Below are 27,534 nucleotides of genomic sequence, written 5' to 3'. Positions count from 1 at the left end.
TTATTTTTCCCCAAAACCTTTTTTTTTTTTGTTGTTTTTTTAAGAGCAGTTTTAGGTTTACAACAAAATGGAGAGGGAGGTATGGTAATTTCCCCTATGCTCCCTGCCCCAACACAGGCACACTCCCACATTATCACCGTCACTTACCTGAATGGTACGTATTTTACCAAGGATGAACCTGCCTTGACACATCATAATCATTCACAGTCTAGTTTACCTTAATGCTCATTCCTAGTGTTGTGCATTTCATAGGTTTCGACAAACGTAAAATGACATGTATTTGTTATAATATTCATACTGTGGTTTTTAAACTGTCCTAAACATCCTCTGTGCTCTGTTTATTTCTCCCACCACCCCTGCAACCACAGATCTTTTTATTGTCTGCATAGTTTTGCCTTTTCCAGAATCGTATAGTTGGAATTGTACAGTATGTAGCCTTTTCATAGTGGTTTCTTAGTAGTATGCATTTAAGTTACTTTCACATTTGCTTCATGGCTTGATAGCTCATTTTTTCGCGCTTCGTCGTTGCCATTGCTGCAGTGTACCACAATTTATTTATCCATTCATCTACTGAAGGATATCTTGGTTGCTTGTAAGTTTTGGCAGTTATCAATAACACTGGTACTAATATCTGTGTAGACATAAGTTCTTCGCACCTTTGGGTAAATAATAAGCAGTATAATTGATAGGTCAAATGGTACAAATTTTATAAGAAACCTCCAACTGTCTTCCAAAATGGCTGTGCCATTTTGCTTTCCTACCAGTAATGTTTAAGTTTTCCTCTTGCTCCACTACTTCACCAGTATTTGTTGTTGTCAGTGTTCCAGATTTTTGCAGTTCTAATATGTGTATAATGATATTTCATTGTTGTTTTTAATTTGCAGTTTTCTTTCTTTTTTTTTTTTTTAAATTTTTTTTTCAACATTTATTTATTTTTGGGACAGAGAGAGACAGAGCATGAACGGGCGAGGGGCAGAGAGAGAGGGAGACACAGAATCGGAAACAGGCTCCAGGCTCCGAGCCATCAGCCCAGAGCCCGACGCGGGGCTCGAACTCACAGACCGCGAGATCGTGACCTGGCTGAAGTCGGACGCTTAACCGACTGCGCCACCCAGGCGCCCCAATTTGCAGTTTTCTTAATGCCATAATGATGTTGAGTGTCTTTTCATATGCTTATTTGTCATCTGTATCTTTAATGAGTTCAGGCCTTCTGCCCATTGTTTTCCTCACGAACCCGAAGCCCATTTTTTAATTGGGTTGTTTTCTGTTGAGTTTTAGGAGTTCTTCGTTTATTTTGAGTAACAGTCTTTTATCAGATCAGTCTTTAGCAATTAATGGGTTTTTTAAATGTGCTACTAGATTTGTAGTAAATATTTAGAATTTTTGTACTGATAGGAGAGTGATCTGTAAATGGTACAATAGTTTGTACAGGAATTTGGACTGTTTTTGAGGGGTTGAAAGTGATCAGTAGCCTGATTAGAGATTATATCAAAATACTTGTTCTTATCAATAACTTTATCATAAATCAATCCATTTCAAGATTAGCAAGCTTTTAATTGTTGATACCTAACAAACTTACATTTATTTATATCCTCCAAACAATGAGCAATTACTGAGATGTAATCTTCTTCAAGTGGAGTCCAGATGTATTTGGGAAGGTCTCACAGAGCTAGATGATAGAGCACAAGAGATAGATGATTGTCACTTCAATGTGTACTATTATGAGATCTCCTCAGATTGTTTTTGTTTTTTCTTAACAGTTACGAAAATACTTAAAACCTCTGCCAGGAAACAGTCATTCAGTAACATGTTTGTTATGTTGTTTTTAAATCCCAGTCTCTCTTTATTTTTAAAAATGGCGATATAATTGGGCACCTGGGTGGCTCAGTCACTTAAGCATCTGACTTAGGCTCAGGTCATGATCTTACAGTTCATGAGTTCAAGCCCCGCATTGGGGTCTGTGCTGATAGCTCAGTGCCTGGAGTATGTTTAGATTCTGTGTTTCCCTCTCTCTTTGCCCCTCCCCTGCTTGCTCATGCATACGCTCTGTCTCTCTCCCAAAAATAAATAAACATAAAAACATTTTTAAAAATCGCGATATAATTGACATATTAGTTTCAAGTATGCAACATGGTACTGTATATATTATGAAGTGATCAAGCCTGTCTAGTTAACATCCATCACCACACAGTTAAAAAACTTTATTTCTTGTGATGAGACTTGTAAGATCTACTCTTAGCAACATTCAAATATACTATACAGAATTATTAAATATAGTCACTATGCTTTACATTATATCCCTATATCTTATTTATTTTCTTTTTTTTTTTTTTAATTTTTTTTTTTTCAACGTTTATTTATTTTTGGGACAGAGAGAGACAGAGCATGAACAGGGGAGGGGCAGAGAGAGAGGAAGACACAGAATCGGAAACAGGCTCCAGGCTCTGAGCCATCAGCCCAGAGCCTGACGCGGGGCTCGAACTCACGGACCGCGAGATCGTGACCTGGTTGAAGTCGGACACTTAACCGACTGTGCCACCCAGGCGCCCCTATCTTATTTATTTTCTAATTGGAAGTTTGTACCTTTTTACTGCTTTCACGCATTTTGCCCACCCCCTAGCCTCTACCTCTGGCAATAACAGATCTGTTCTCTGTATCTATGAGGTTGTTTTGTTTGGTTTTTTAGATGTCACATATAAATGACATCATATGGCATATGTCTTTCTCTGTCTGACTTATTTCACTTAGCATAATGCACTCATGGTCCATCCATGTTGTGACAAATCGCAGGATTTCCTTCTTTTTTATGGCAAAATAATACTCCAAATATATAAATATATACACCGCATTTTCTTTATTCATTCATCCATTGATAGACACTTAGGTTGTTTCCATGTTTTGGCTATTGTAAATAATGCTACAGTGAACATGGCGCTGCAGTTATCTTTTTGAATTAGTGTTTTGTTTCCTTTGGATAAATATCCAAAAGTGGAATTGCTGATAATCATATGTTCTAATTTTAATTTTTTGAGGTATGTCCATACGGCTTTCCATAGTGGCTGGGTCACTTTACATTTTCACAACAGTGCATTATGGTTCCCTTTTCTCCACATCTTTGTGCCAATGTTTGCTCTCCCTCCCTCTTTCTCTCTTTTCCTTTCTTTCTTGACTGCGAGGGGAGGAGGGGCAGAGGGAGAGAATCTTAAGCAGACTCTCTGCTCAGAGCGGAGCCTGAAGTGGGGCACAATCCCGCGACCCTGGGATCATGACCTGAGCCCAAATCAATAGTCATATGTTCAGGGTGCCTAGGTGGCTCAGTTGGTTAAGTGGCTGACTCTTGATTTCAGTTCAAGTCATGATCTCGCAGTTTGTGAGATGAAGTCTCTCATTGGGTTCTGTGTTGACATTGTAGAGCCTACTTGGGATTCTTTCTCTCCCCTTCTCTCTGCACCCCTCTCAAAATACATAAATAAAAGAAGAGCTAGATGTTCAGCCAACTTGAGCCACCCATGCTCCCCAACACTTGTGATTTCTAGTCTTTTTGATAATACCATTCTGCTAAGTGTGAGATGCTATCTTACTGTGGTTTTGATTCGTATTTCTCTGGTGATTAGTGACGTTGAATACCTTTTCATGTACCTGTTAACCATCTGTATGTCTTCTTTGACAAATGTGTATTCAGATCCTTTTCCTATTTTTAAATTGCATTGTTTGGGTCTTTTTGCTGTTGAGTTGTATGAGTTTTTTATACATTTTGGATATTGACCTATTGTCAGATATATTGCTTGCCATTATTTTCTCCCATTCACTAGATTGCCTTTTCATTCTAATGATGGTTTTCTTTGCTGCGGAGACTTACCAGTTTTGACCACATTAATCAATGGAAGAAATTGGCTTATAATGAAGTATATTTAACATACTGTTTAGTGAGAGTTTACTAAGCAGATGAAATGTGAGAGTGGAATGAGAATATTTAGCTTACTTAAAAGAAGTAACTATTAGCATGCTTGAGTACTAGGTAAGTGGAGATGGGAAGATGAGGAACTAAACAATGTGGAAGCTTCAATAATGGATGCATAAGGAATGGGTGGAGGCCAGAGAAATTACTGGAAATGCCCATCAGGCTGTAATTAGTTCCTGGAAGTAAGCTGTGACAGCCCCCAAAACATCGGCGTTATGATTATGTTGCAGCTGCTCCTCCCACTAGTACTGCCGCCACCACCACTACCACCAGAGCTCTCTGGCTTACCTTAATTGAGACCACAGTGCCTGGACCTCCTTTTGAGGACGCTGATGTTTGTGGGGAAGGGATGGGGTCGGGGGGAGAGTATGGGCTGTTTTGCCTGCTGATAGTTTAGAATAAAAAAGCTTTTTCTACCCATGTACAAAGGAATGAATGTTTTATGTGGAGTGAATTCTGAGGAAGTACAATTTGTTCACATGATAAAACATACTTTAGTTTCTTAAGAAAGAATTGCATATTTCTATGTCTTTTAAATTGAAGTCTGGCCATACTTTAACCTGACTCTAACAGCTTTTATTTTTTTGTCCTGGGGCATATTTTAGAGCATAACCCTATATTCTTACTCTGAATTTCACTGCTGGGCTATCAGCATTCGTCTTCTGTCACTGCTTCTTTCTTTTATGTTCCCTCCACTTGCCGTGTTTTTTTTTTTGTTGTTGTTGTTGGTTTCTTTGTTTGTTTTACTTCTTTCCACTATTTGTTTAAGAATTATGTTGGCTACATCTGGCTAGAAAATATGTAGGTATTCTGTCAGTCCTTACACTTGTTTCAGTTATTTCATAGTATAAGGAATTATAGATTAAATTAGAGTTGGTGATGTAATAATGTACTTTTATAATAGAGCTTTATAAGTTTTTCTTGTAAGCTATTTTTTTTTATTCTCTCCAGTAACTGTAAGATAGGCAATTAAATGATTGTAACTCTCATTTGTGATGAGACTTGAATTTGGTTCTTGGAGTAAAACACCAAGTCTTATTTTTTTTAATTTTTAATTTTTTTTAATGTTTATTTTAGAGAGAGAGGGAGACAGAATCCCAAGCAGGCTCTGGAGTGTGATGTGGAACTTGAACCCATGAACTGTGAGATCATGACCTGATCTGAAATCATGTGTCGGACACTTAACTGACTGAGCCACCCAGGTGCCCCACCAAGGCTCATTTTAAATCTTGGGTCTAGGTAATGATTATTTCCCGAGCCCAGATGCCTTCATATTTAAGAATGTAAAGCTGTATTCCAGAGCAGAGAGGTTGCTGAAGTCTGATCAGTGGTTCTCACGGTTTGAGTCTCAGGATCTCTTGATATTCTTAAGAGTTATTGAACATACTAGAAGGATTTTATTTACATAGGTATATTGATTATTATTTACCACATTAAAAATTAAAATTGAAAAATTAAAAAAAATGTTTATTAAACTCACTCAAGTTACTATAAATAAGGTTGCTTTTAATAAAAAGCTTAATAAAAAGCTACATAGGGGCGCCTGGGTGGCTCAGTCGGTTGAGTGTCTGACTTCGGCTCAGGTCATCTCACGGTTCGTGGGTTCAAGCCCCATGTTGGGCTCTGTGCTGACACCTCAGAACTTGGAGCCTGCTTCGGATTCTGTGTCTCCGTCTCTCTCTGCCCCTCCCCTGTTCATGCTGTGTCTGTCTCTGTCTCTCAACAATAAATAAATGTTAAAAAAAAAAAAAGGCTACATAAAACATTTTTTACTTTGAGGAATGGTATTATTTTACATATTTACAAATATCATTAATGCTTGTTTGACTTAATAAAAGTCAAGTTGGATTCTCATATCTGCTTCTGCATTCAGTCTGTTGCTATAGGTTCTTTTGTTTGAAGTGCATGAAGCCAATTCAACCTCAAAGAGATATTTAGTTGGAAAATGGAAAAGTAATTTAATAGCTTTTTCCAGATAATTATGAACTGTCTTTCATATTAAAACTGGACAAATAGTTTGTTAAGAATTGAACTGTTGATTGGAAGTGATTCTCAAAAACACTGAAGAGTTTACATAATTTGTAGTAATGCACAGGATTTTTTTATTAGGCTCAGTAAGTATCTGGGGAAGGAACAGGAATAGGATGGTGTCCTTAGACTCATTAGAAAATAGGGGGAGTGTTCTCATGTGTTTCTGAGGTTTACAGTTGTTATTTCAAATGTATATGATAAGGGGATGTGGTGAACCAAATGATTTCTGTGTTACCTGCTAGGAAGTTACCAACTTAACATGTTTGTGGCTGGGAAGAAAGAGAAGCAGCAGTTGGCAGGTAGGACAATAAAGCTATCCTTTTTGGAGGAAAGAGTTCTAAGGAAGGAAAAGGAATGTGATAGTAACTGTAGTACCTCTTAATAGTGTAGTGAGAATACAGGGTCTCCATTTTACACACACATCCACACACATGCACACAGGCCTCAAGTTTTGAGAAAGATAAATTATTCTCTGTTAAAAGGGATGCCAATACTTAAAGACGATTACAAAGAATTAAAAGGGGGCATTTGACTGACTTGTAATCTAATAGAATTTAGTTTGGAAATTTCCTTTCATATATGAGTGTTGGGAGCTCCATTAATACAGCAGTGGTATTCTTTTTGTCAGTCTGTAGGTATACTGTTAGAGCCATGCAGTGACCACGGTGACAGTGAAGATGGCTGTCTTGAGGGGTAAGCATTTCCTCTCATTACTAATTAATTGGTCATTTTGAGAATTGGAGCCCTTTACACATTTGGGGGTGAATTTTTTACATGAATCTATTAACATTTTTGATAATCTAAAAAACCAACTTTTTATTTTAATGATATGCATGAAGAATATTCATAAATATTCAGTGGGGCTACAGGTTCAGACAGACATTAGTTATAACTTGGAAAATATTCAGAGGGAAGAACAGAGCTTTCTTGGAGACACTTAAAAACTTTCAATTGGTTTGTAGAACAATTGGAAATTTATGGATATTCTGAATACACTTTTCAGTAAGTTGATTCATAGGCATAGAACTGTGGATAACTAACTGAAAGATTATAGTATATTTGCTTTAACACATTTGTACAGGATGGTTTTTTCCCCTTCCAGCTCCTACTTGGTGTGTCCCAGGGTAGTGCACTCTTATGCAGTTTGTGCTTGTTTCCTCATTGGCCAGCAAAAATGGGAGGGAGATACCTGAGGCAATGAGTAGTTCAGCCATATGTGGTCTCCATAGATACTTGATAGATAGAGTCCTTTTGAGCAGAAGCTTTCTAGACTATTTTAAGTCACTGAGTAGGTTTTGGTCTTGTCCCTTTTTCTGATTCCCTGAGACATTGCCAAGAAATGTATTATAACTTTCTTAGGAAAGATGATTTAGGAAAGATGATTTGGTATTTAGAAAACACATCAGTAATGAACACAGACTAGAATGTAAATACTGAGGATTCTGAAACAACATTACTGATTTGGTGATAGCGTGTTGGCAAGGGTAAACTTGTGTTAATGCCATTGTCTTTCTTAATTGCGAATAGGAAACCTGTACTCTGAGGGTAAGTAAATTCTTTGGAGCCATGTCTCTGGAGTGTCTCCATACTCTGAAGGTCCACAGATTTCCTGCTTACAGCAGTTCCTTGTGCTTCCTTTCAGGAGGCAGGAATGATCCTCTTCCAGTCCAGGGAGTATTGGAGCTATGGGCTGAAGATATAAGATTAACAGCATTAACAGGCATCCCCAGAATGATGACATCTGGATTTGGTAGAACAATAAGGATCCATTTAGTGAGGACTCAATCTTTTTGGAAAAGATCTTTCCTCTTCAACTTGTGTATAGGTTAGCAAACTTGTTCTTAGATCCAAAGAATTCCTTGGTTAGATGGATTACATTTTGCATGTTTAACACTCATGTTTCTCAAATTAAGGTAATCGGGTCTTTTGTAGTCTCAAGGTAGAAGACTTGAGTTCCGCCATTTGCTCCCAGTCTAATCAAAGGAAGCTTGCCTTTGAGCTTGCCAGGGAATTTAGGTCATTTCTCATGCTCAGGAAGAATAAGGTAATTATATATATGAGGGATGACTTGGAATAGCTAGATCAAGACCTGTCTTCTAGGTACACACTGTTGTGGCAGGATAGAAGCAGCATCTGTGTGTATCATTGTAAATTATAACCATATCTTTGGGGAAAACTTTTAACCCATTTTGAGATTAGATGCTCTGTTGCCTGGTCAGATAGTTAGAGATCATTTGTGACAGCTTGCTCTAATACTTGTTCTAAATAGGGGTTCATTTTTATAGGGGAATAAGAGGTGAATTGAAATTTTAAATTTCCTTTTTACATGTTACCATTATGTTTTGAGGAAGGAGAGGTCTAGAAGTAGTTGTCTTGTTTTGATTGTGATAGAACACAATCAGATTTAAAATACAGGACCATAAAAAAAAAAAATAGGACTATAGCTATACCTTTAAAAAAATCTTCAAAAGGAAAAACAAAAAGTCTCAGAGTTGGGGATAATAAAGCTATTCAATTAAAACTAATATTTACTTTACAAAATCTTTTCCATTTGACATTCAACCCTTTTGTTTTCTATTTATTGTGGATTTAAATTTCCTTTTTAGATGTTTTTCTTTTGAGGGGTGGTTGTGTGGGAGGATGGCAGATGTTAATTTTTCTAAACCTGAAGTAATTCTGTGGATCTTTTCAGTAGTGTGTGATTTTCAGATATAGGGCTCCAAAGAATGGGCGTATGTCCAGTTGTCATTTTCTCTCACATTGTAAATGCTAAGTATATGGGGAAGAGAGGAATCTAGGTAAAAAAAAAAAAAAAAAATGCAATGGTAGTAATCTATTTATTCTTAAAAGACTAATAACTGTACTTGTATTTTTAGGAAAGAATATGTGTCATTTGACAGTGATACATTGTCACACCTGATTCTGGTAAGTTATTTTTTCTTATGGTTCTTAAAAATTTGACTAAGTTTAATCTACCAGTTATTATATCTGGCCTTTAACTCTTGGATTGAAAGGTTTATAGGAGACTTAAATCTAGATTCTCTTTACCATATATTTTACAGTTAAGTAGCGACTTTTAGTCGTAAGAAACTTGTTTATGAAAACACTTCCTAAATTTGGGATTCAAACTTTGTCTTCCACTAGTACATATTATCAAACTGCAGGTGTATATTTGCAAATAGTTCGGAGGGTGGAAGTGGGACATCTGAGTATATGGGCACAGTAGACTGAAGGAGACCATCCAAGGATGTATGCTGCTTGTTTTTAAGCTGAGTGAGAAAAGCTTTGTGGTTGTGAAATGTATTTTTTATTTTAAAATACAGGATTCTAGTAGCAAGATATGTGATTTGAATGCCAACACTGAATCAGAAGTGCCAGGAGGTCAAAGTGTTGGTGTTCAAGGGGAAGCAGCATGTGGAACCCAAATTCCACATTTAGATCTGAAGAATGTTTCTGATGGTGATAAATGGGAAGGTAATTTTAGCCACACATTATTTTCCTGATATTTTTGTTTGTAACTGAAATTATTTAAAGCAATAATGAGATTACTGTTCTTTTTTGGACAACCTGATTCATTTCGACTTTCTGTTTTCTCTTTCATGTAAGAGGAGCGAGTGAGTGTTGTTACTCGACTGCACTAATGAGATTGTAGGGTGACTATCTCATAGGAACTAGAAATTCTTATCTGATCCATGAGCTTTGAAGATGAAGTTAGAACTGATTAAAAAAATTAAATCCCCCAGTATAGGCTTTTGTTAACTGTTAAACCAGGTTCTGCCTCCCGGTCTTTGGAAATCTTGTATGTTAGGGCTTGGGGATCTCACCATTTTGTAAACAGAAGCCTTACAGGTAGCTACCTTTTCTCTGTGATCATCAGGAATACTTTTTTGCAAAATGATCTTCAAAGGCGTTCCTAAGCAAATACTGTCCCATAACCCCGCATCTGTATATTAGGTTATGAAAGTATGAGAACAGAGTCCTATCAGTTTTTACAGAGGAGGAAAGTTTAAATTTAAAAAGCAAGCCACATGTGTATATTTATTTGTTAGAACTCAGCAAATGTACACTTAAGACGTTGATTTCACTGGATATGTTTTTTTTTTAATCAAAAGATGCAAAACCTAAATAAATATTGAACTCCAGTGAATGATTTGCATGCTAAAGTGTTTATGGGGAAGTATTTCATTCCCTGCAGTTTACTTTGAAATTCATGAAAAAAATAAGATAGTTAATGGGATGGATAAATGTTTATAAAGCAAGTATAGTAAAATGTTAATGGTAGAATCTAGGTGATTGGTGTATGGATGTTCACTGTAACATTTTTTCAACTTTGCTGTCTGTTTATAAACTTTCAAATAAAATGTTGAGGGTGGGGGAATGGAAGCCAGCAACAAATTTGGATCTAGGGGTATGGGATCATATAACTTTCTAAGTAAAAGAGATATTGAGACAACTGAGGAATCTTCAAGTTACTTAATTTGTTTGCTTGGATGAAGATCCCTTGGTTGTCTCACCTTTGGCAAGTTAGCTGATGACATACAGTGGCAATAACAAGAATTGCAGTGCTAATACCACAGGTTCCGTTTGCCACCTCAAGTCTGTTCATTTGATCACAATTGGAGTTTATTTTTAAGGTATAGCTATTTTTTTAAAAGCCCCAACCAAGTCATTGTCTGTGCCAATCTTTACTGCTGTCTCTCCACCCCCCTCCTTTTTTTTTTTTTTGTTTTTTGTTTTATTTATTTTTTTGTTCTAGATGTTTGGCATGCCCAGTGGCATATTATGTGTCTTAACTTAGACTAAATCAGGAAGTTGTCTTTCATTTGCTTTGTTCCGGGTTATTAGGATGTTTGGAATTTATGAAGATGCTCCCCAGAATTCTGGAATATGTTAGCATCTAAAGGCAGTAAAGATTACACATCCCTTTTCATTTATATATCCTGGCATAGTCACTGAAAAGAAGTGGTGTTAACAGAGGATCCCTGGAGCCATAATAGGAAAGGAGTCCCTGAAAGATGAGGCTGGGATTCTGACAGAGGCCTGATGCTTCTCCCTTTTGGAGAATGCAGATAAATAGCTCTTTATAATCTTTGGCCTGGGGGTCCTGATCTTGTTTTATAAGCATAGAAGAGCAGTTGTTTTCCAGTGTGTGAGGAGACAGAATTTTCTGTGTTCAGCGTCAGCTTTCTGGAGGCTTACCTAAAGACAACTTAATGCTGGGCTCGCAGTTTCCCTGTCAGAATCTACTCCTTACAACTTGTGGTAGGGAAAGAAAGTAACTATAGACCTCTAATTTTCAGTGCCTCAGCTGCCCTGTTATAAACCTGGCTCAACCACTGTTAAAAATCCACATAGGCCTCCTGCTGGCTTTCATAGGAATAGGGTGACTTTCAGAGAGCCAGTGGTAGTAGCCCTTTGAGTGAACCCAGCCATGAACCCTGCATGTGCTTGAAAAAGTGGCTGTTAGCAGACCTTGTTTTTGCTTCCAACTTTGCCACCAATACAAAGATTAATTTTGTATATCTAGGAATTAGGGTATTCTAAGGAAAGACTTCCTTAAGAGACCAAATTACTTTAGACTCTTGATACCTTAGAATCAGAGACCTACCTTGTTTGATACGACTCTTCATAGAGAAGTGGGGTCACTCCAAATAGAAGCCCACCTCACTCTTCCTTAGTGTGTGGGTTTTGTTTTTTGTATTGTTTGAAGGATTGTCAACAGAATGCAGTTGGCAAGCAGGTAGCACATGTCTACTGCCAGTATGAATTTGTAGCAGTTTAGAAGTTTTTGGCTTTCAATGAAAGTGGACGATATCTTTCCTTCAGATTCTCTCCTGCTAACTCTTGAATGAAAGACAAATAAGATCTTTTTAAAGAGCAAACTAAGGGAGGTATTTTTCTGTCAAATCCATTATACTGAAAAGCTTCAAACAGTACTTGGTTAAGAGTTTCCATTTCTTCAGTTTTATGTTTGAGTTTTAATAAAACAGCACTACTTTGATTTTTTTGCCTTGCTTGCTGAAATGGAAATGTATGTTTGTGTTTGTTTTTAAAGTTTGGTTAGTAGTAATTTCTTTGAATAAAGTTTTTGAGCAGAATGCCTAACTGGTTTTAGGGAAATGTTTTTGGTATCTTTGGCTTTGTGTTAGTTATGTGTATGGTTTGTTCTGACTGTGCTGTGTGTTCACTTTAGTATTTTTTGCCATTTTTTCCATTTTATTAGCGTCATGCCCTATCACTTTTCCCCTCATTGATTTCAAAACAATGCATCTGCAGAGAGATGGGGAGGGTAAGTATGGTTCACCATAGTTTAGTTTTTTGCCTTTTTATGGTTCACTTTGTTTGCCTTTTTATGAGCCCTTCTCCTGCTGTCCCCATATATTAGGAAAACTGTTCTGGGTTAAAAATGATACCCAGAAAAAATTGTTTTTATTATTTCTCTCTTTTCTTAAAACAGGAGATTTCTCATAAAATGTTTATTACCAGTTACTTGCTGGGGAGCAGGTACAAGGGTTGCTTTGAAAATCACTCTATTGCTGGGTTTGTTGTGGGATTGCACGCTTTGTACTCAATTTTTAGTTATCAGATTGATCTGGGCTTTAAAAACAAACTATATTATGTTCTTATTACCCTGGAAAAAAAATGTAATGCTTTAAATTGCTAACGTATAAAGTTAAATTAAATTACTGAAGTAATTTTATTCACTTGTGTGAAGAAAAAGAAAAGAACAGCATTGATTTTTGACACTGTCAAGCCATCTTTGCATCCAAAAATACTTAAAAACTCATTTTTGCTATTGTTAATGGCCATACATCAGAATTTTAAATTGTAGTTATAAATAAAATTAATGTGTAGATGGAAAAGTTTTTCTCCCTTCTGGACTTCAGTGACACTTATATTTTTGTATTTGGAGTATATTTGTGGATTGTATGTTTATCTGTATGTGTTCTGTATGTAATCAAACCTTATGTGTGCACAGACATCAAATATATCAGTGTGGTTTCATTTGATGACAGATGGGATAACTCCACTAAGATAAATTGCTTAAGGATTAATGCTGATAAATTTTGTCAGTAATACTGTTGGGTTTTAATTATTAGGATACATATTAAACATAGGAATCCTGTAATAGAAAATAACCACAATTTAATGCCAGTGGCCAGGTGCTGTCAGGTTAGTTAGCTCCTCATTTGGAAATGTTAAGAATTCTTTTGGGGTCAGAGAGCTCCGTTTGGTGAGTGTTGTAAATAGTATGGGGAATGGCTTCTACTTTTAACATAGCCACTTGACAGTGAGGCATAGTTTATTCACCTGGCAGCTATTATTGAGGGCTATCGAGTGTTTACTGTTTCTAAAACAGCACTTGAAAAATAATAACTAATATAACTTTAAAGAGCTTGACAGTGTTTTTTCTTGCTTTGTGACTGGGTTCAGAAATTTAAGGTGTAATTCCTTCTATGAAAATAGAACTCTTGAGCTAAACAAGAAAAATGAAGCTTAGAAAATTATACACTATAATAGGCTTTATGAAGATCCTGTATCCCTTGTTTTTTAAAAAAAGTATACAATAAATATTATATGAACCACTGCATAATATGATTTAAAGACAACATAGTTGATAATTGTGTGACTTTTTTCCATGTGGAGCCGAGAGACCCATGGTACTATTCTTTGTGTTTGTTTTACAGAGCCATTTCCTGCTTTTAAGTCTTGGCAGGAAGACTCTGACTCTGGAGAAGCTCAGCTCTCTCCACAAGCTGGAAGAATGAATCATCACCCCCTGGAAGAGGACTGTCCCCCAGTATTATCGCACCGTAGTTTAGATTTTGGGCAAAGCCAGCGTTTCCTTCATGACCCAGAAACACTGGATTCCTCATCTAAGGCACTTTCTTTTACTAGGTGCATTATTTTTATGTACTTATGAGAGGTCATTCCTATTATGTCACCAGGTCCTTTGAGAGATTTGATCCTCTAGACTTTGCTGTTCACAGCCTTTCCCCCTGTATCATGAAAAACACTTTTGTAATTTTTGGGAAGGGCCCCTTCCCCTAAATTCTGAGTTCATTGAGGGTTCGCTCTCTAATAGACATTTCCTCACAGTGTACATACTCATTTATTCACTTATGACTGAAATAAAAAACTCTGGAAGGGAAGCAGCAAGTGGAGCTCACCAGTCCCTAATGTTTTTATTGTCAAAACTAAATTGATTCTGAATGTCAAAACCTTTCCTTTGCGGTTTGAACACAAAAAGAACTCTGAGCTGCTAGGCACCTTTGCTTCTTTTCGGCCTTTGTCCAAACGACTTTTGAGTGATTACAAATTGTTTTCAACACTGCTTGCATAACCTGATGTTGTGGTCTGTAACACTATTGTGAAAGGTGTTTTTTTTACTACCTGTTCTTTAATGTTACTTTAAAGATTTGCTTCTTGGAAATGGCATTATGTTATATCAGAGTAATAAGAGATACAGTGTTGGTAACAATTTTCAACTGGGTAGCTTCTTTATTTTTGTTTTAATATTCTTTTTTTATTTTTTAAATTTAGTCATTTTGACACAGAGTGAGTGAGCGTGAGCGGAGGAGGGGCAGAGAGAGAGAGAGGAGGAAAGAGAATCCCTGTTAGTGTAGAGCCCAATGTGTGGCTCCATCTCATGAACCATGAGATCGTGACCTGAACCGAAATCAAGAGTCAGATGCTTAACTGACTGAGCCATCCAGGCTCCCCTCTTTATTTTTTATTGAAATAAAATGGACATACAGTATTAATATTCTCTTAGTTTCAGGGGTACCTAGCTGGCTCAGTCAGTAGAGCATGCTTGATCTCAGGGTTGTAGGTTTGAGCCCCACATTGGGTATAGAAATTACTTAAAAATAAAATGAAAAAAAAATCTCCTAGTTTCAGGTGTACATCTCATAGTAATTTGATATTTTTGTACATTGATATGAACCCCATGAGAACTCTAGCTACCGTCTATAATAACTTGAACTAACAGTATCTGCTTCTTGTTTTAATTCAGGATTCGAAGATCATCCTTCAGTTCAAAAGATGAAAAAAGAGAAGATAGAACACCATATCAGTTGGTCAAGAAACTTCAGAAAAAAATTAGACAATTTGAGGAACAGTTTGAAAGGGAAAGAAATAACAAGGTAAATTTGTAGCATTGTTCAGGGTTTGGTAGAACTATTGGAACTGGGAGGAAGTTCTTTGGCGAGCATTAGTCCATCTCTTTCCTTAGATAGCAAAGTTGAGATGTACAGAGAAATACTGATCACGTAGAACTGAGATTATATAGATCCTTAGCCGCCTCATTTCCAGGCCAGTATTCTTACCATTGTATTTTTAGATTTCCATTGGCGAAAAAGATTGTATAATTTTTTTAATGGAAAATTACTTTATTAAAAACATTTTTTTTAAGTTTTTTAAATTTATTTTGAGAGAGAGAGCACAAGCCGGGGAGGGGCAGAGAGGAGAGACAGAATCCCAAGCAGACTCTGCACCATCAGCGCAGAGGCTGACGCAAGGCTCGAACTCACAAACTGTGAGACCATGACCTGAGCCGAGATCAAGAGTTGTACGCTTAACCAACTTTGCCACCTAGGCGCCCCAAGCTTGTATAATTTTTAAAGGAAACACATTACATTAACAAACCACATTAATGGTATTTCTGTTTTCTCAAAACCCACAAGTAGCAAGGGGAGCAGGGGGAAAGTTCGGGAGTGAGAGGGATAGGGGAGAGATATTTAATTAGAGCGTGTGAAGTGAAAAGAATCCTATACTTGGAGTCAGAAGACATTTTCAAATGTGGCTTTTGTCAGTTGCTACACCCTGCTGTGAGAGAGCTTTACTTGATATCCCATTCTGTCTACATTAAATAAGGTAAGATGAAGCAAGGACTGGGCGAAATCTCTGCTGTAGGAACTGTAAAATATTATTTGGGCATAAATGAACAATTATTGCTTACCACAGAGGGGTCAGTGTTCCTTAATTTTTCAGCCCTCCTACAGTGATATTGCGGCCAATCCAAAGGTATTAAAATGGATGACAGAGCTTACTAAACTGCGGAAACAAATTAAAGGTAGAAAACACATCATTTTTACAATATATTTGCATTTAAGTAGTATGTTTTATTCTCACTATTTTAGTATTCTCATTACATGAAAATTACATGAACTAATAATTCTATGACATGAATTAATGAGTTATATTCTATGAGAATTATGGTTATAATTTTTGATAATTTAAAATCTGAGACACTGGCAAAAATAAAAGCTTCATTTTGTTCTTCTCTTAGTTATGGTCAAAGTTGTAGTTCTATATTCTGCCAGATGTCTTTCTTGTGTTTCTGTTAGTAATTGTGTTTTGAAAGGGGCCGTAAAGTATATGTTCATAGGTGATGTTATGAAATTTATCTGAAATACATTTCAAATATTAAGCAGTTTTGGATTTGGTAGGTATTTCATTAAGAATTGTTGGTGGGTATTTAATCAAAGACTATCATAATGAACTGTTTATACTACAGAGACTAAAAATTGTCTTTAATTTAAAACTAAGTCTTTGTTAGTGGGTTGGTTTGGCCCAGTACAGTAGTTGCTAAGTTATATTTACTTTGTGGATGCTTAGTCAGCATGCTTTTTGGTAATTGTTAATCCTTAAAAAATTATCTGTACCAAGTATGGGTTTATAATCTGGAGCATTACATTTTGGTATATTCATTTGAATTTATTCAACAGAATTTTTATTATCTTTAAGTACCAAATCTTGTAGACATCTGAGCCTATAGTAGTGGATAAGACAGTGTCCCTGTGGTCATTGAGTTTACACCCCTGTGGTTAAAATAAGTTCTCTTACCTCTTTAGAATTTTCCCGTACAATTCTATTAAGTATTTCCTTGTTTAATGCTAGTTTCCAACCACCAGTGAAAATCATTACCTTGAGTGTGTTACTGATAAGTGTATTAAATTGACTAGCATTAGTCTCTTAACTAATTTTCCAATTTTCTTCAACTTATGTTGTCTTACAGTTCATTCTCTGCATAGCAGCCAGAATTATCTTTTAAAACTGTTACTTATCTTCAGAGGCCTCCTTGTGGCTTCCCTCTTCAATTAGAATAAACCCTTTACCATGGCTTTCAAGACCTTGCCTATTGTGCCCTTAGGCCATTTTATCATATTCTACTCTCATTTTCTGTTCCTTAAACATGCCATGCTTCAGGGCCTGTGCATTGGCTGTTGCCTCAGTTGGGGAGGAATGCTCTTCCCTCAAATCTTCTATGCTAGGTTAGCTGCTGCTTCTTCCATGTTCAATTAGGATGTCACCATCTCAGAAAGTCCTTTTTTTTCAGTCCATTCAATGTAGTCGCTCTTCCCCCAAACCACGTTCCTTTTGGCACTGTGATGTCATCCCCTGTTCTCTTCTTATTTATTTATTTATTTATTTATTTATTTATTTATTTATTTATTTATTTAAATGTACATCTAAGTTAGCATATAGTGCAACAATGATTTCAGGAGTAGATTCCTTAATGCCCCTTACCCATTTAGCCCATCCCCCATCCCACAACCCCTCCAGTAACCCTCTGTTTGTTCTCCATATTTAAGAGTCTCTTATGCTTTGTCCCCCTCCCTGTTTTTGTATTATTTTTCCTTCCCTTCCCTTATGTTCATCTGTTTTGTATTTTATTTTATTTTATTTTATTTTTTTTCAACGTATATTTATTTTTGGGACAGAGACAGACAGAGCATGAACGGGCAAGGGGCAGAGAGAGAGGGAGACACAGAATCGGAAACAGGCTCCAGGCTCCAAGCCATCAGCCCAGAGCCTGACGCGGGGCTCGAACTCACGGACCGCGAGATCGTGACCTGGCTGAAGTCGGACGCTTAACCGACTGCGCCACCCAGGCGCCCCTGTTTTGTATTTTAAAGTCCTCATGAGTGAAGTCGTATATTTGTCTTTCTCTGACTAATTTCACTTAGCATAATACCCTTCAGTTCCATCCACGTAGTTGCAAATGGCAGTCCCCTGTTCTCTTTATAGCACTTAGCACTCTTTGAAATTATTTTATGAATCTGATTACTTGTTTTTTGTTTTTACTTCCTTGAATATATGCTCCATGAAAACAGGGACCATGTCTCTTTGTTTATTACTGTATCACCAGTGCTTATTAGAGAATCTTTCTTTATGGTAGGTTTTCTATGAATAATGGCTGAAAGAATGAATGGTATAGCTTGCTATCTGTAGAATTTAAATATTTCATTTAACCTTGAAATATCTGAGCCTGTGTGCTGTTAATGTCTACTCTCCTGTTGTATATCATGCTTATTCTTTTGCATCTTTAACAAAGTCAATATTACTAACCTGTGGTCTTGGTTCTGAAATGTAGATGCAAAACACAAAAGCTCTGATGGAGAATTTGTACCTCAGACACGCCCACGTAGTAACACTCTTCCAAAAAGCTTTGGCTCTTCTCTAGACCATGAAGATGAAGAGAATGAAGATGAATCCAGGGTTATTCAGAAGGAGAAGAAGCCATCTAAGGAAGCAACACTTGAACTTATTCTGAAAAGACTGAAAGAAAAACGTGTTGAGAGGTGTCTTCCAGAAGATATCAAAGTAATCTTGACCTATGCTTTTTGCCCAGACTAGCCTTTAGAGTCCCTGAAACAAAATAATTACCCCAGTGGCATAGAATTGTGTAGGTGGTCTTACTGGTTTGAGGATGCTCCCCAAGTTTGCAGATAAACATGTTTTTATCTCCACACCCGAAGTGTCCAGTCATTCTGGGACTGAGTCACAGTAGTAAAACTAAGGGGCACTTGGCTGGCTTGGTTGGTAAAGCATGCAGCTCTGTCAGGGGCTTGGGAGTGAGTTTGAGCCCTACATTGGGTGAAGAGACTACTCGGGAATAAGAGCTTAAAAAAAAAAAAAAAAGTAAAACTAAAGAAACGAGAATGCTGATCTGTTTATTTATATTGGAGACACTTGGCAAGATGAGTATATAAAGAGTGTAAACATAACTGAGCTTGAGTCTTAGCCTTGTGTCTTTTTTTTTTTTTTTTTAAATTTTTTTTTCAACGTTTATTTTTGCGACAGAGAGAGACAGAGCATGAACGGGGGAGGGGCAGAGAGAGAGGGAGACACAGAATCGGAAACAGGCTCCAGGCTCTGAGCCATCAGCCCAGAGCCCAATGCGGGGCTCGAACTCATGGAGCGCGAGATCGTGACCTGGCTGAAGTCGGACGCTTAACCGACTGCGCCACCCAGGCGCCCCCTTAGCCTTGTGTCTTAATAGTTACTTGTATTGAGTTCTTAGCTTTTGCAGGCCCTGACTCATTGTGTTATTTCCATTTTGCCCCTGTGTCCTTTCAACAGTCCTATGACTCACATGGATATGATTATGTCCTTTGTTTTTTCTTTTAAATTTTTTTTTTTCAACGTTTATTTATTCTTGGGACAGAGAGAGACAGAGCATGAACGGGGGAGGGGCAGAGAGAGAGGGAGACACAGAATCGGAAACAGGCTCCAGGCTCTGAGCCATCAGCCCAGAGCCCGACGCGGGGCTCGAACTCACGGACTGCGAGATCGTGACCTGGCTGAAGTCGGATGCCTAACCGACTGCCCACCCAGGCGCCCCTGATTATGTCCTTTAAAGTGCTAACACAATATGGTTGTGAGGATTAAATAAAAGAGTTTTTTAGAAGAACTGTAACTCAATAAAGCCCATTCCTAGGACAGTCCTGGTCAGAGCATTTGGCAACCCAATTATTTATCAGATGAGATTTGCTGAGAGAATACAGAGTTGGTCTCAGGTGAACTTTTGTGTAGGCAGTGATGAGCCCTGATCCTGATGCTCATCCCTAGCTTGACAACAGAGTACACCTTTCTCAAAATCGAAATATTGGAAGTGTTTGTCTCCCTTGAACAGGGCTAGATTAGAATTTTTAATCACTTCCCTCCCTCCACTTTTCTTATTTTTCAGTTTTGTGTTAGATCAGCCAACCTCCTGTCCCCTCTCTCCACCCAGTTTTCTAGAGATGATTTTTTTTTTTAATATATGAAATTTATGGTCAAATTGGTTTCCATACAACACCCAGTGCTCATCCCAAAAGATGCCCTCTTCAGTACCCATCACCTACCCTCCCCTCCGTCCAACCCCCTATCAACCCTCGGTTTGTTCTCAGTTTTTAAGAATCTCTAGAGATGATTTTGATTGGATCATCGTAATTTGAATTCATTGTCTTAGGTTTAAGGTGCTGGCTTGAGGTTGAAATCACAGTGTTTTATAGGCTATCCCTAGCTGTCCTCTACTGGATGTATATAATCTAATGTATTAGTTATAGGAAGATATTATCCAGTGAATTTTTTTTTTTTTTTTTTTTTTTTTTAATTTTACCTCTCTTCCACTCTGGTGAGAAACATAGATTGTCTCACCCTGGGAGTAAGTAGAGAGTCTATTTGGTCTGGTGTTCAAAAGGCTGTTCAGTGGAACATCGGTTTTTTGAGATGTTAAAAGGTGGTCCTGTGGAACAAAGTGGGAAGATTCTGTGGGCAAATAAATTTGGGATGTCTTTCCTCTGTTACAGTTTAGAGTACTGAAAGATAGGAGATGAGTATTGCATGTAAAGAAAGCATCATATAGGAAGGGAAACTGAGCTTATATAGAAGTCTAGGTCACAAATTGGCAGTGTTTCACTTTTTCAAGATTTATCTACTATACTGCTGCCAGATTTTCTTAATAGTTTAGTAGAAATGCTAGATTATTAGATCTGTGCTATTGTGTGTGTGTGTTTTATGTGTGTATATGAAATTATAGTTACAATGCTAATAGAAGACTGCAAAATTAAACAATAGGCATTTGTGTGTGCCTGTTGTGTGGTAGGTAGGCACTATTATAAATGCCTTTGTAACATACTAACTCATTTAGTCCTCAGTAAAGCCCTATGAGGTAGGGTCTAGTATCCCTATTTTATAGATTAGAATATTGGACAAAAAGAATTTAACTTACCCAAGGTCACTAAGCCAGTATTCATAATTTATTTAGGTAAAATATAAATAAGCCACCAAAGAGGGTTGGTACCTCCTTATTAGAAGACCACATTCGAAAAATGTCTGCAAATCTGTAAGGAAAGGCTGCATTCTTTTTTTAAAAATATTTTTTTTAAGTAATCTTTATATCCATCATGGGGCTCAAACTCACAACCCCAAGATCAAGAGTTGCATACTAACAGACTGAACCAGCCAGTTGCCCCAGGAAAGACTGTATTATTCTAGGCTGGAGTGGTGATTGGCTGCCCTTTTACCCTAATTATTTACGTTGTGGGGATGATGAAAATCATGATGATGCCAGTGAGAGTGGTTTTTTATTTTTTTTTTATTTTAAATTGTAGAAAATGACAAAAGATCACTTGATAGAAGAGAAAACTTCTCTCCAGAAAAGTCTTCTTTACTATGAAAGTCAACATGGAAGGCCGGTAAGTGTCTCTTGCTAAAAACATTTGATTTTCCATCTTAAAAAAGATCATGAATCTCCTTTGTGGCCCACATCTGCAGAGCTGTTTTATAGAGCACTGTTTCCTGCTTTCATGAGATTGCCTATTTATTTAAAATAACTTCTTCAAAATTGGGTGAAAGTCATATTGCTTAATGCTTTGGACTTCAAATTTTCTGATGACTAGGTAATTGCCATTTTCCTTGCTTTAGGTGACCAGGGAAGAAAGACACATTGTGAAACCTCTCTATGAGAGATACAGACTTGTAAAACAGATGCTGACAAGAGCTAGCATCACTCCTGTCCTTGTGAGTAAAACACACAAAGCTTTATCTAGTTCGTTTTACCAAGGCCTACCCTTTAAAAAATACTTTTATGGTGGTATATTGGAGAAATACACAGCTAAAGTAGCAAGAATTGTATATGTAAGGTGAGGTTACTGTTTTTAGAAGATAGGAAATTAACAATCAGTGTGTACCTCCCATCTCCCAGGCACTTGTAAAAGCACTCTATGTATATCATAAAAGAAGATGTTATTAAATCTTGACAAGTCAGAACAGGTAGCAGATAATAGTCTCCTTTTCACACATGATGAAACTGGGGCTAAGGAGTGATACACCCAGGGTCAGCTACATTGTGGAATTAAAAAAAACGATTCCTTCCTTCCTTCCTTCCTTCCTTCCTTCCTTCCTTCCTTCCTCTCTTCCTCTCTCTCTCTTCTTTCCCTCCCTCCCTCTCTTTTCTCTTCCCTTCTCTTTCTCTCTCTCTCCCTCCCTCTCTCTCCCCCTCTCTTCTTGCTCCCTTCCCCTTCCCTTCCCCTTCCCATTACAAGTGGGGAGGGGCAAAGGGAGAGGAAGAAAGATTCTTAAGCAGGTCCATGCCCAGCACACAGCCTGATGCAACATGGGGCTCACATGGGACTCGATCTCACAACCATGACCTGAGGTGAAATCAAGAGTTGAATGCTTAACCAAATGAGCCAGCAGGTGTCCCCCACAAAAAACAAATTTCAGACCCTGGCCTAGTTTCTTTCAATTTAAATGTGCGCGCGTGTGTGTTTTAATATGAAATTTATTGTCAAATTGGTTTTCTTACAATACCCCTTACTCATCCCAACAGGTGCCCTCCTTAATACCCATCACACACTTTCCCCTCCCTCCCATCCCCCATCAACCCTCAGTTTATTCTCAGTTTGTAAGAGTCTCTTATGGTTTGCTTCCCTCCCTCTCTTTTTTGCCCCTTCCCCTCCCCCATGGACTTCTGTTAAGTTTCTCAGGATCCACATAAAAGTGAAAACATATGGTATCTATTTTTCTCTGTATGACTTATTTCACTTAGCACAGTTCCATCCACGTTGCTACAAAAGGCCACATTTCATTCTTTCTCATTGCCAAGTAGTATTCCATTGTATGTATAAACCACAACTTCTTTATCCATTCATCAGTTGATGGACATTTTGGCTCTTTCCATAATTTCACTATTGTTGAAAGTGCTGCTATCAACATTGGGGTACAAGTGCCCCTATGCATCAGCACTCTTGTATCCCTTGGGTAAATTCCTAGCAGTGCTATTGCTGGGTCATAGGGTAGATGTATTTGTAATTTTTTGAGGAACCTCCACACTGTTTTCCAGAGTGGCCGCACCAGTTTGCATTCCCACCAACAGTGCAAGAGGGTTCCCGTTTCTCCACATCCTCTCCAGCATCTATAGTCTCCTGATTTGCTCATTTTAGCCACTCTGACTGGCGTGAGGTGATATCTCAATGTGGTTTTGATTTGTATTTCCCTGATGAGGAGTGATGTTGAGCATCTTTTCATGTCCCTGTTGGCTAGATGGATGTCTTCTTTAGAGAAGTGTCTGTTCATGTTTTCTGCCCATTTCTTCACTGGATTATTTGTTTTTCGGGTGTGGAGTTTGGTGAGCTCTTCATAGATTTTGGATACTAGCCCTTTATCCGATATGTCATTTGCAAATATCCTTTCCTATTCCATCGGTTGCCTTTTAGTTTTGTTGATTGTTTCCTTTGCTGTGCAGAAGCTTTTTATCTTCATGAGGTCCCAGTAGTTCATTTTTGCTTTTAATTCCCTTGCCTTTGGAGATGTGTCAAGTAAGAAATTGCTCTGGCGGAGGTCAGAGAGGTTTTTTCCTGCTTCTCCTCTAGGGTTTTGATGGTTTCCTGTCTCACATTCAGGTCTTTCATCCACTTTGAGTTTATTTTTGTGAATGGTATAAGAAAGTGGCCTAGTTTCATTCTTCTGCATGTTGCTGTCCAGTTCTCCCAGCACCATGTGTTAAAGAGACTGTCTTTTTTCCATTGGATATTCTTTCCTGCTTTGTCAAAGATGAGTTGGCCATACTTTTGTGGGTTCAGTTCTGGAGTCTCTGTTCTATTCCATTGGTGTATGTGTCTGTTTTTGTGCCAATACTATGCTGTCTTGATGGCTTACAGCTTTGTAGTAGAGGGTAAAGTCTGGGATTGTGATGCCTCCCGCTTTGGTCTTCTTCAATATTACTTTGGCTATTCTGGGTCTTTTGTGGTTCCATACAAATTTTAGGATTGCTTGTTCTAGCTTCGAGAAGAATGCTGATGCAATTTTAATTGGTATTGCTTTGAATGCGTAGATTGCTTTGAGTAGTATTGACATCTTAACAATATTTACTTTTCCAATCCATGAGCATGGATTGTTTTTTCCATTTCTTGGTATCTTCTTCAATTTCCTTCATAAGCTTTTTCAGCATACAGGTCTTTTACATCTTTGGTTAGGTTTATTCCTAGGTATTGTAGGATTCTTGGTACAGTTGTGAATGGGATCAGTTTCTTTATTTGTCTTTCTGTTGCTTCATTATTAGTATATAAGAATGCAACTGATTTCTGTACATTAGTTTTGTATCCTGCGACTTTGCTGATAAATTCATGTGTTTGAAACACATTAGTTTTGCAGTGTGGAGTTTCATCAGAAAATTAAAAATAGACCTACCCTGTGACCCAGCAGTAGCACTGCTAGACATTTACCCAAGGGATACAGGAGTACTGATGCATAGGGGCACTTGTACCCCAATGTTTATAGCAGCACTCTCAACAATAGCCAAATTGTGGAAAGAGCCTAAATGTCCATCAGCTGATGAATGGATAAAGAAATTGTGGTTTATATACACAATGGAGTACTACATGGCAATGAGAAAGAATGAAATATGGCCCTTTGTAGCAACGTGGATGGAACTGGACAGTGTGATGCTACGTGAAATAAGCCATACAGAGAAAGACAGATCCCATATGTTTTCACTCTTATGTAGATCCTGAGAAACTTAACAGAAACTCATGGGGGAGGGGAAGGAAAAAAAAAAAGAGGTTAGAGTGGGAGAGAGCCAAAGCATAAGAGACTCTTAAAAACTGAGAACTGAGGGTTGATGGGGGGTGGGAGGGAGGGGAGGGTGGGTGATGGGTACTGAGGAGGGCACCTTTTGGGATGAACACTGGGTGTTGTATGGAAACCAATTTGACAATAAATTTCATATATTGAAAAAATTAAAAAAAAATATTTGAAGAAATAATAAAAAAAAGAAACACATTAGTTTTGTGATAGCTGTCATGATGATGTTGACTTAATTAATTGTACAATCTAATAAACTGATTTTTTTTTTCAAGTTCATCTTTTTTAGTGAAGAAGTATTAAAATAATACGCATTCACATTGGTGTACATTTTTAGAGAAAAACAAATGATACATACAAATTAATTGCTATCCCCAAATTAACCCATAGATACTATGACTCTAGATTTCTCTCAGGCTCAAATAGAAAGCTGCATGTAGCCCATTCTGAATCATCTTGTAGGAATTAATTCAGTGGAACTCATGGTTTGCTTAGGCATGTAGGGTCATTTTTAGATTGATAGTCACTTGCATGGGGGTTTCTTTCAGGCTTTGACTACTCATTATTAGAAGGCTCACATTGGCTTTCTGAGCATTTTTTATTTAATTCCCATATACATGGATTCTTTTTAATTGGCTGCTCTTTTTTAGTTGCTCATCCCAACACTATTTCATTTAGATAAAATCAGTTTTCTTTGAATAAGGAATCCTGTGTAGTTTATATTTGCACACATTTGATATACATCTTAATTCTTTGATTACAAGGCATTCTGTGTTCAGTGACATTTTCATAATTCAAATTCAAAGTCTTCAAATTTCTTTAGGAAAACCATTTGAGAAATCCACAAGTTTTTTTAAAATAAAACTGAAGCTTTAGGAAGCATTACTAGATCTAATGGGACTCCTAAATATGACGATCACATAGAGAAATTTGAAGTGTAAAAGTTAAGCCAAACATGAAAAGATGCTTAACATCGCTCCTCGTCAGGGAAATACAAATCAAAACCACACTGACATATCACCTCACGCCAGTCAGAGTGGCTAAAATGAACAAATCAGGAGACTATAGATGCTGGAGAAACGGGAACCCTCTTGCACTGTTGTTGGGAATGCAAACTGGTGCAGCCACTCTGGAAAACAGTGTGGAGGTTCCTCAAAAAATTAAAAATAGACCTACCCTGTGACCCAGCAGTAGCACTGCTAGACATTTACCCAAGGGATACAGGAGTACTGATGCATAGGGGGCACTTGTACCCCAATGTTTATAGCAGCACTCTCAACAATAGCCAAATTGTGGAAAGAGCCTAAATGTCCATCAACTGATGAATGGATAAAGAAATTGTGGTTTATATACACATGGAGTACTACATGGCAATGAGAAAGAACGAAATATGGCCCTTCTTAGCAACGTGGATGGAACTGGAGAGTGTGATGCTACGTGAAATAAGCCATACAGAGAAAGACAGATACCATGTGTTTCACTCTTATGTGGATCCTGAGAAACTTAACAGAAACCCATGGGGGAGGGGAAGGAAAAAAAAAAAAAGGTTAGAGTGGGAGAGAGCCAAAGCATAAGAGCCTCTTAAAAACTGAGAACAAACTGAGGGTTGATGGGGGGTGGGAGGGAGGGGAGGGTGGATGATGGGTATTGAAGAGGGCATTTTTTTGGGATGAGCACTGGATGTGGTATGGAAACCAATTTGACAATAAATTTCATTTAAAAAAAAACAAAGTTAAGCCAAGACAGTTTGATAGGAAAGAATAATTTTTTTCAGCAAATGTTCTTGAGACCATTGAGTATTCACATGCAAAAAAAAAAAAAAAAAAGCATGAATGTAGACCCTTATCTCACACAAAATTTAACTCAGAATGGTTCATTGACCTAATTGTAAGAGCTAAAACTATAAAAGTCATAGGAAATAGAAGAACAAATCTTTGCAATCTTGAATCAGGCCGGGTTTTCTTGGATATGACAGCAAAAACACTGTCAAAAAAAAAATTAAAATAAATTGGACCTCATTAAAATTAAAAAGAAAATCGTGCATGAAAGGACATTTTGAATTGAAAAGACAGCCAACAGAATGGGATAAAATGTTTGTAAATCATGTATCTGATAAGGGACTGGTACCAGAATATATAAAGAACTCTTAGAGTTTAATAATAAAAAGTTAAATAACCCAATTAAAAAGTGGACAAAGGATTTGAATAAACATTTCTTCAGCGATCTATAAGTGGCCATTAGGCACTTGAAAAGATGTTCAGCATCATTAGTTATTAGGAAATGCAATAAACCACATTCACATACCACTTTATACCCACTAGTATGGCTTTAATGAGAAAAGATAACCGTGTTGACAAGGATGTGGAGAAATTGGAATGCTTACACACTGCTGATAGAATGTTAAATGGTGCAGCTACTTTCATAACTAGTTTGGCAGTTCCTCAAAAGGTTAAACATAGAGTTGCCATCTGACCTAGCAGTTCTCCTTCTAGGTATATGCCTCAGAGAATTGAAAATATGTCTGTACAAAAACTTGTACACAATTGTTCATACAGCATCATTCCTAATGGCTAAAATATAGGAAAAAACCCACATGTCCAGCAACTGATAGATAAACAAATTGTGCTTTACCCAAATATTGGAATATCAGTTAGCCATAAAAAGGGAAAATGAAAGCTATTGACAGC

At 37.4% G+C, this 27,534-nt stretch overlaps 1 protein-coding gene across 13 annotated transcripts in view; it reads left to right on the top strand.

Moving 5' to 3' along the window:
- Positions 1-27,534, top strand: part of FAM13B (family with sequence similarity 13 member B) — a 90,554-nt gene that overhangs the window by 57,014 nt on the left and 6,006 nt on the right. For 3 of the 13 annotated variants that reach the window (XM_040444552.1, XM_040444547.1, XM_040444544.1), the window contains 10 exons: positions 6,621-6,685; positions 8,869-8,917; positions 9,316-9,466; positions 12,216-12,281; positions 13,681-13,891; positions 15,009-15,138; positions 15,968-16,067; positions 18,372-18,601; positions 21,376-21,459; positions 21,689-21,784. In XM_040444552.1, coding sequence (XP_040300486.1) covers positions 6,621-6,685; positions 8,869-8,917; positions 9,316-9,466; positions 12,216-12,281; positions 13,681-13,891; positions 15,009-15,138; positions 15,968-16,067; positions 18,372-18,601; positions 21,376-21,459; positions 21,689-21,784 — 1,182 coding nt within the window. The remainder of the gene's footprint in view (positions 1-6,620; positions 6,686-8,868; positions 8,918-9,315; positions 9,467-12,215; positions 12,282-13,680; positions 13,892-15,008; positions 15,139-15,967; positions 16,068-18,371; positions 18,602-21,375; positions 21,460-21,688; positions 21,785-27,534) is intronic. The other 10 variants (XM_040444555.1, XM_040444545.1, XM_040444557.1 and 7 more) reach the window with 7 other exon arrangements.

The sequence above is a fragment of the Herpailurus yagouaroundi genome, unplaced genomic scaffold, assembly GCF_014898765.1.
Source record: "Herpailurus yagouaroundi ecotype Mexico unplaced genomic scaffold, PumYag 192, whole genome shotgun sequence".
In the NCBI taxonomy this organism is placed as follows: Eukaryota; Metazoa; Chordata; class Mammalia; order Carnivora; family Felidae; genus Herpailurus; species Herpailurus yagouaroundi.
The sequence above is the reverse complement of the archived record's forward strand: the minus strand, read 5'-3'. Positions and strand labels throughout refer to the sequence as shown.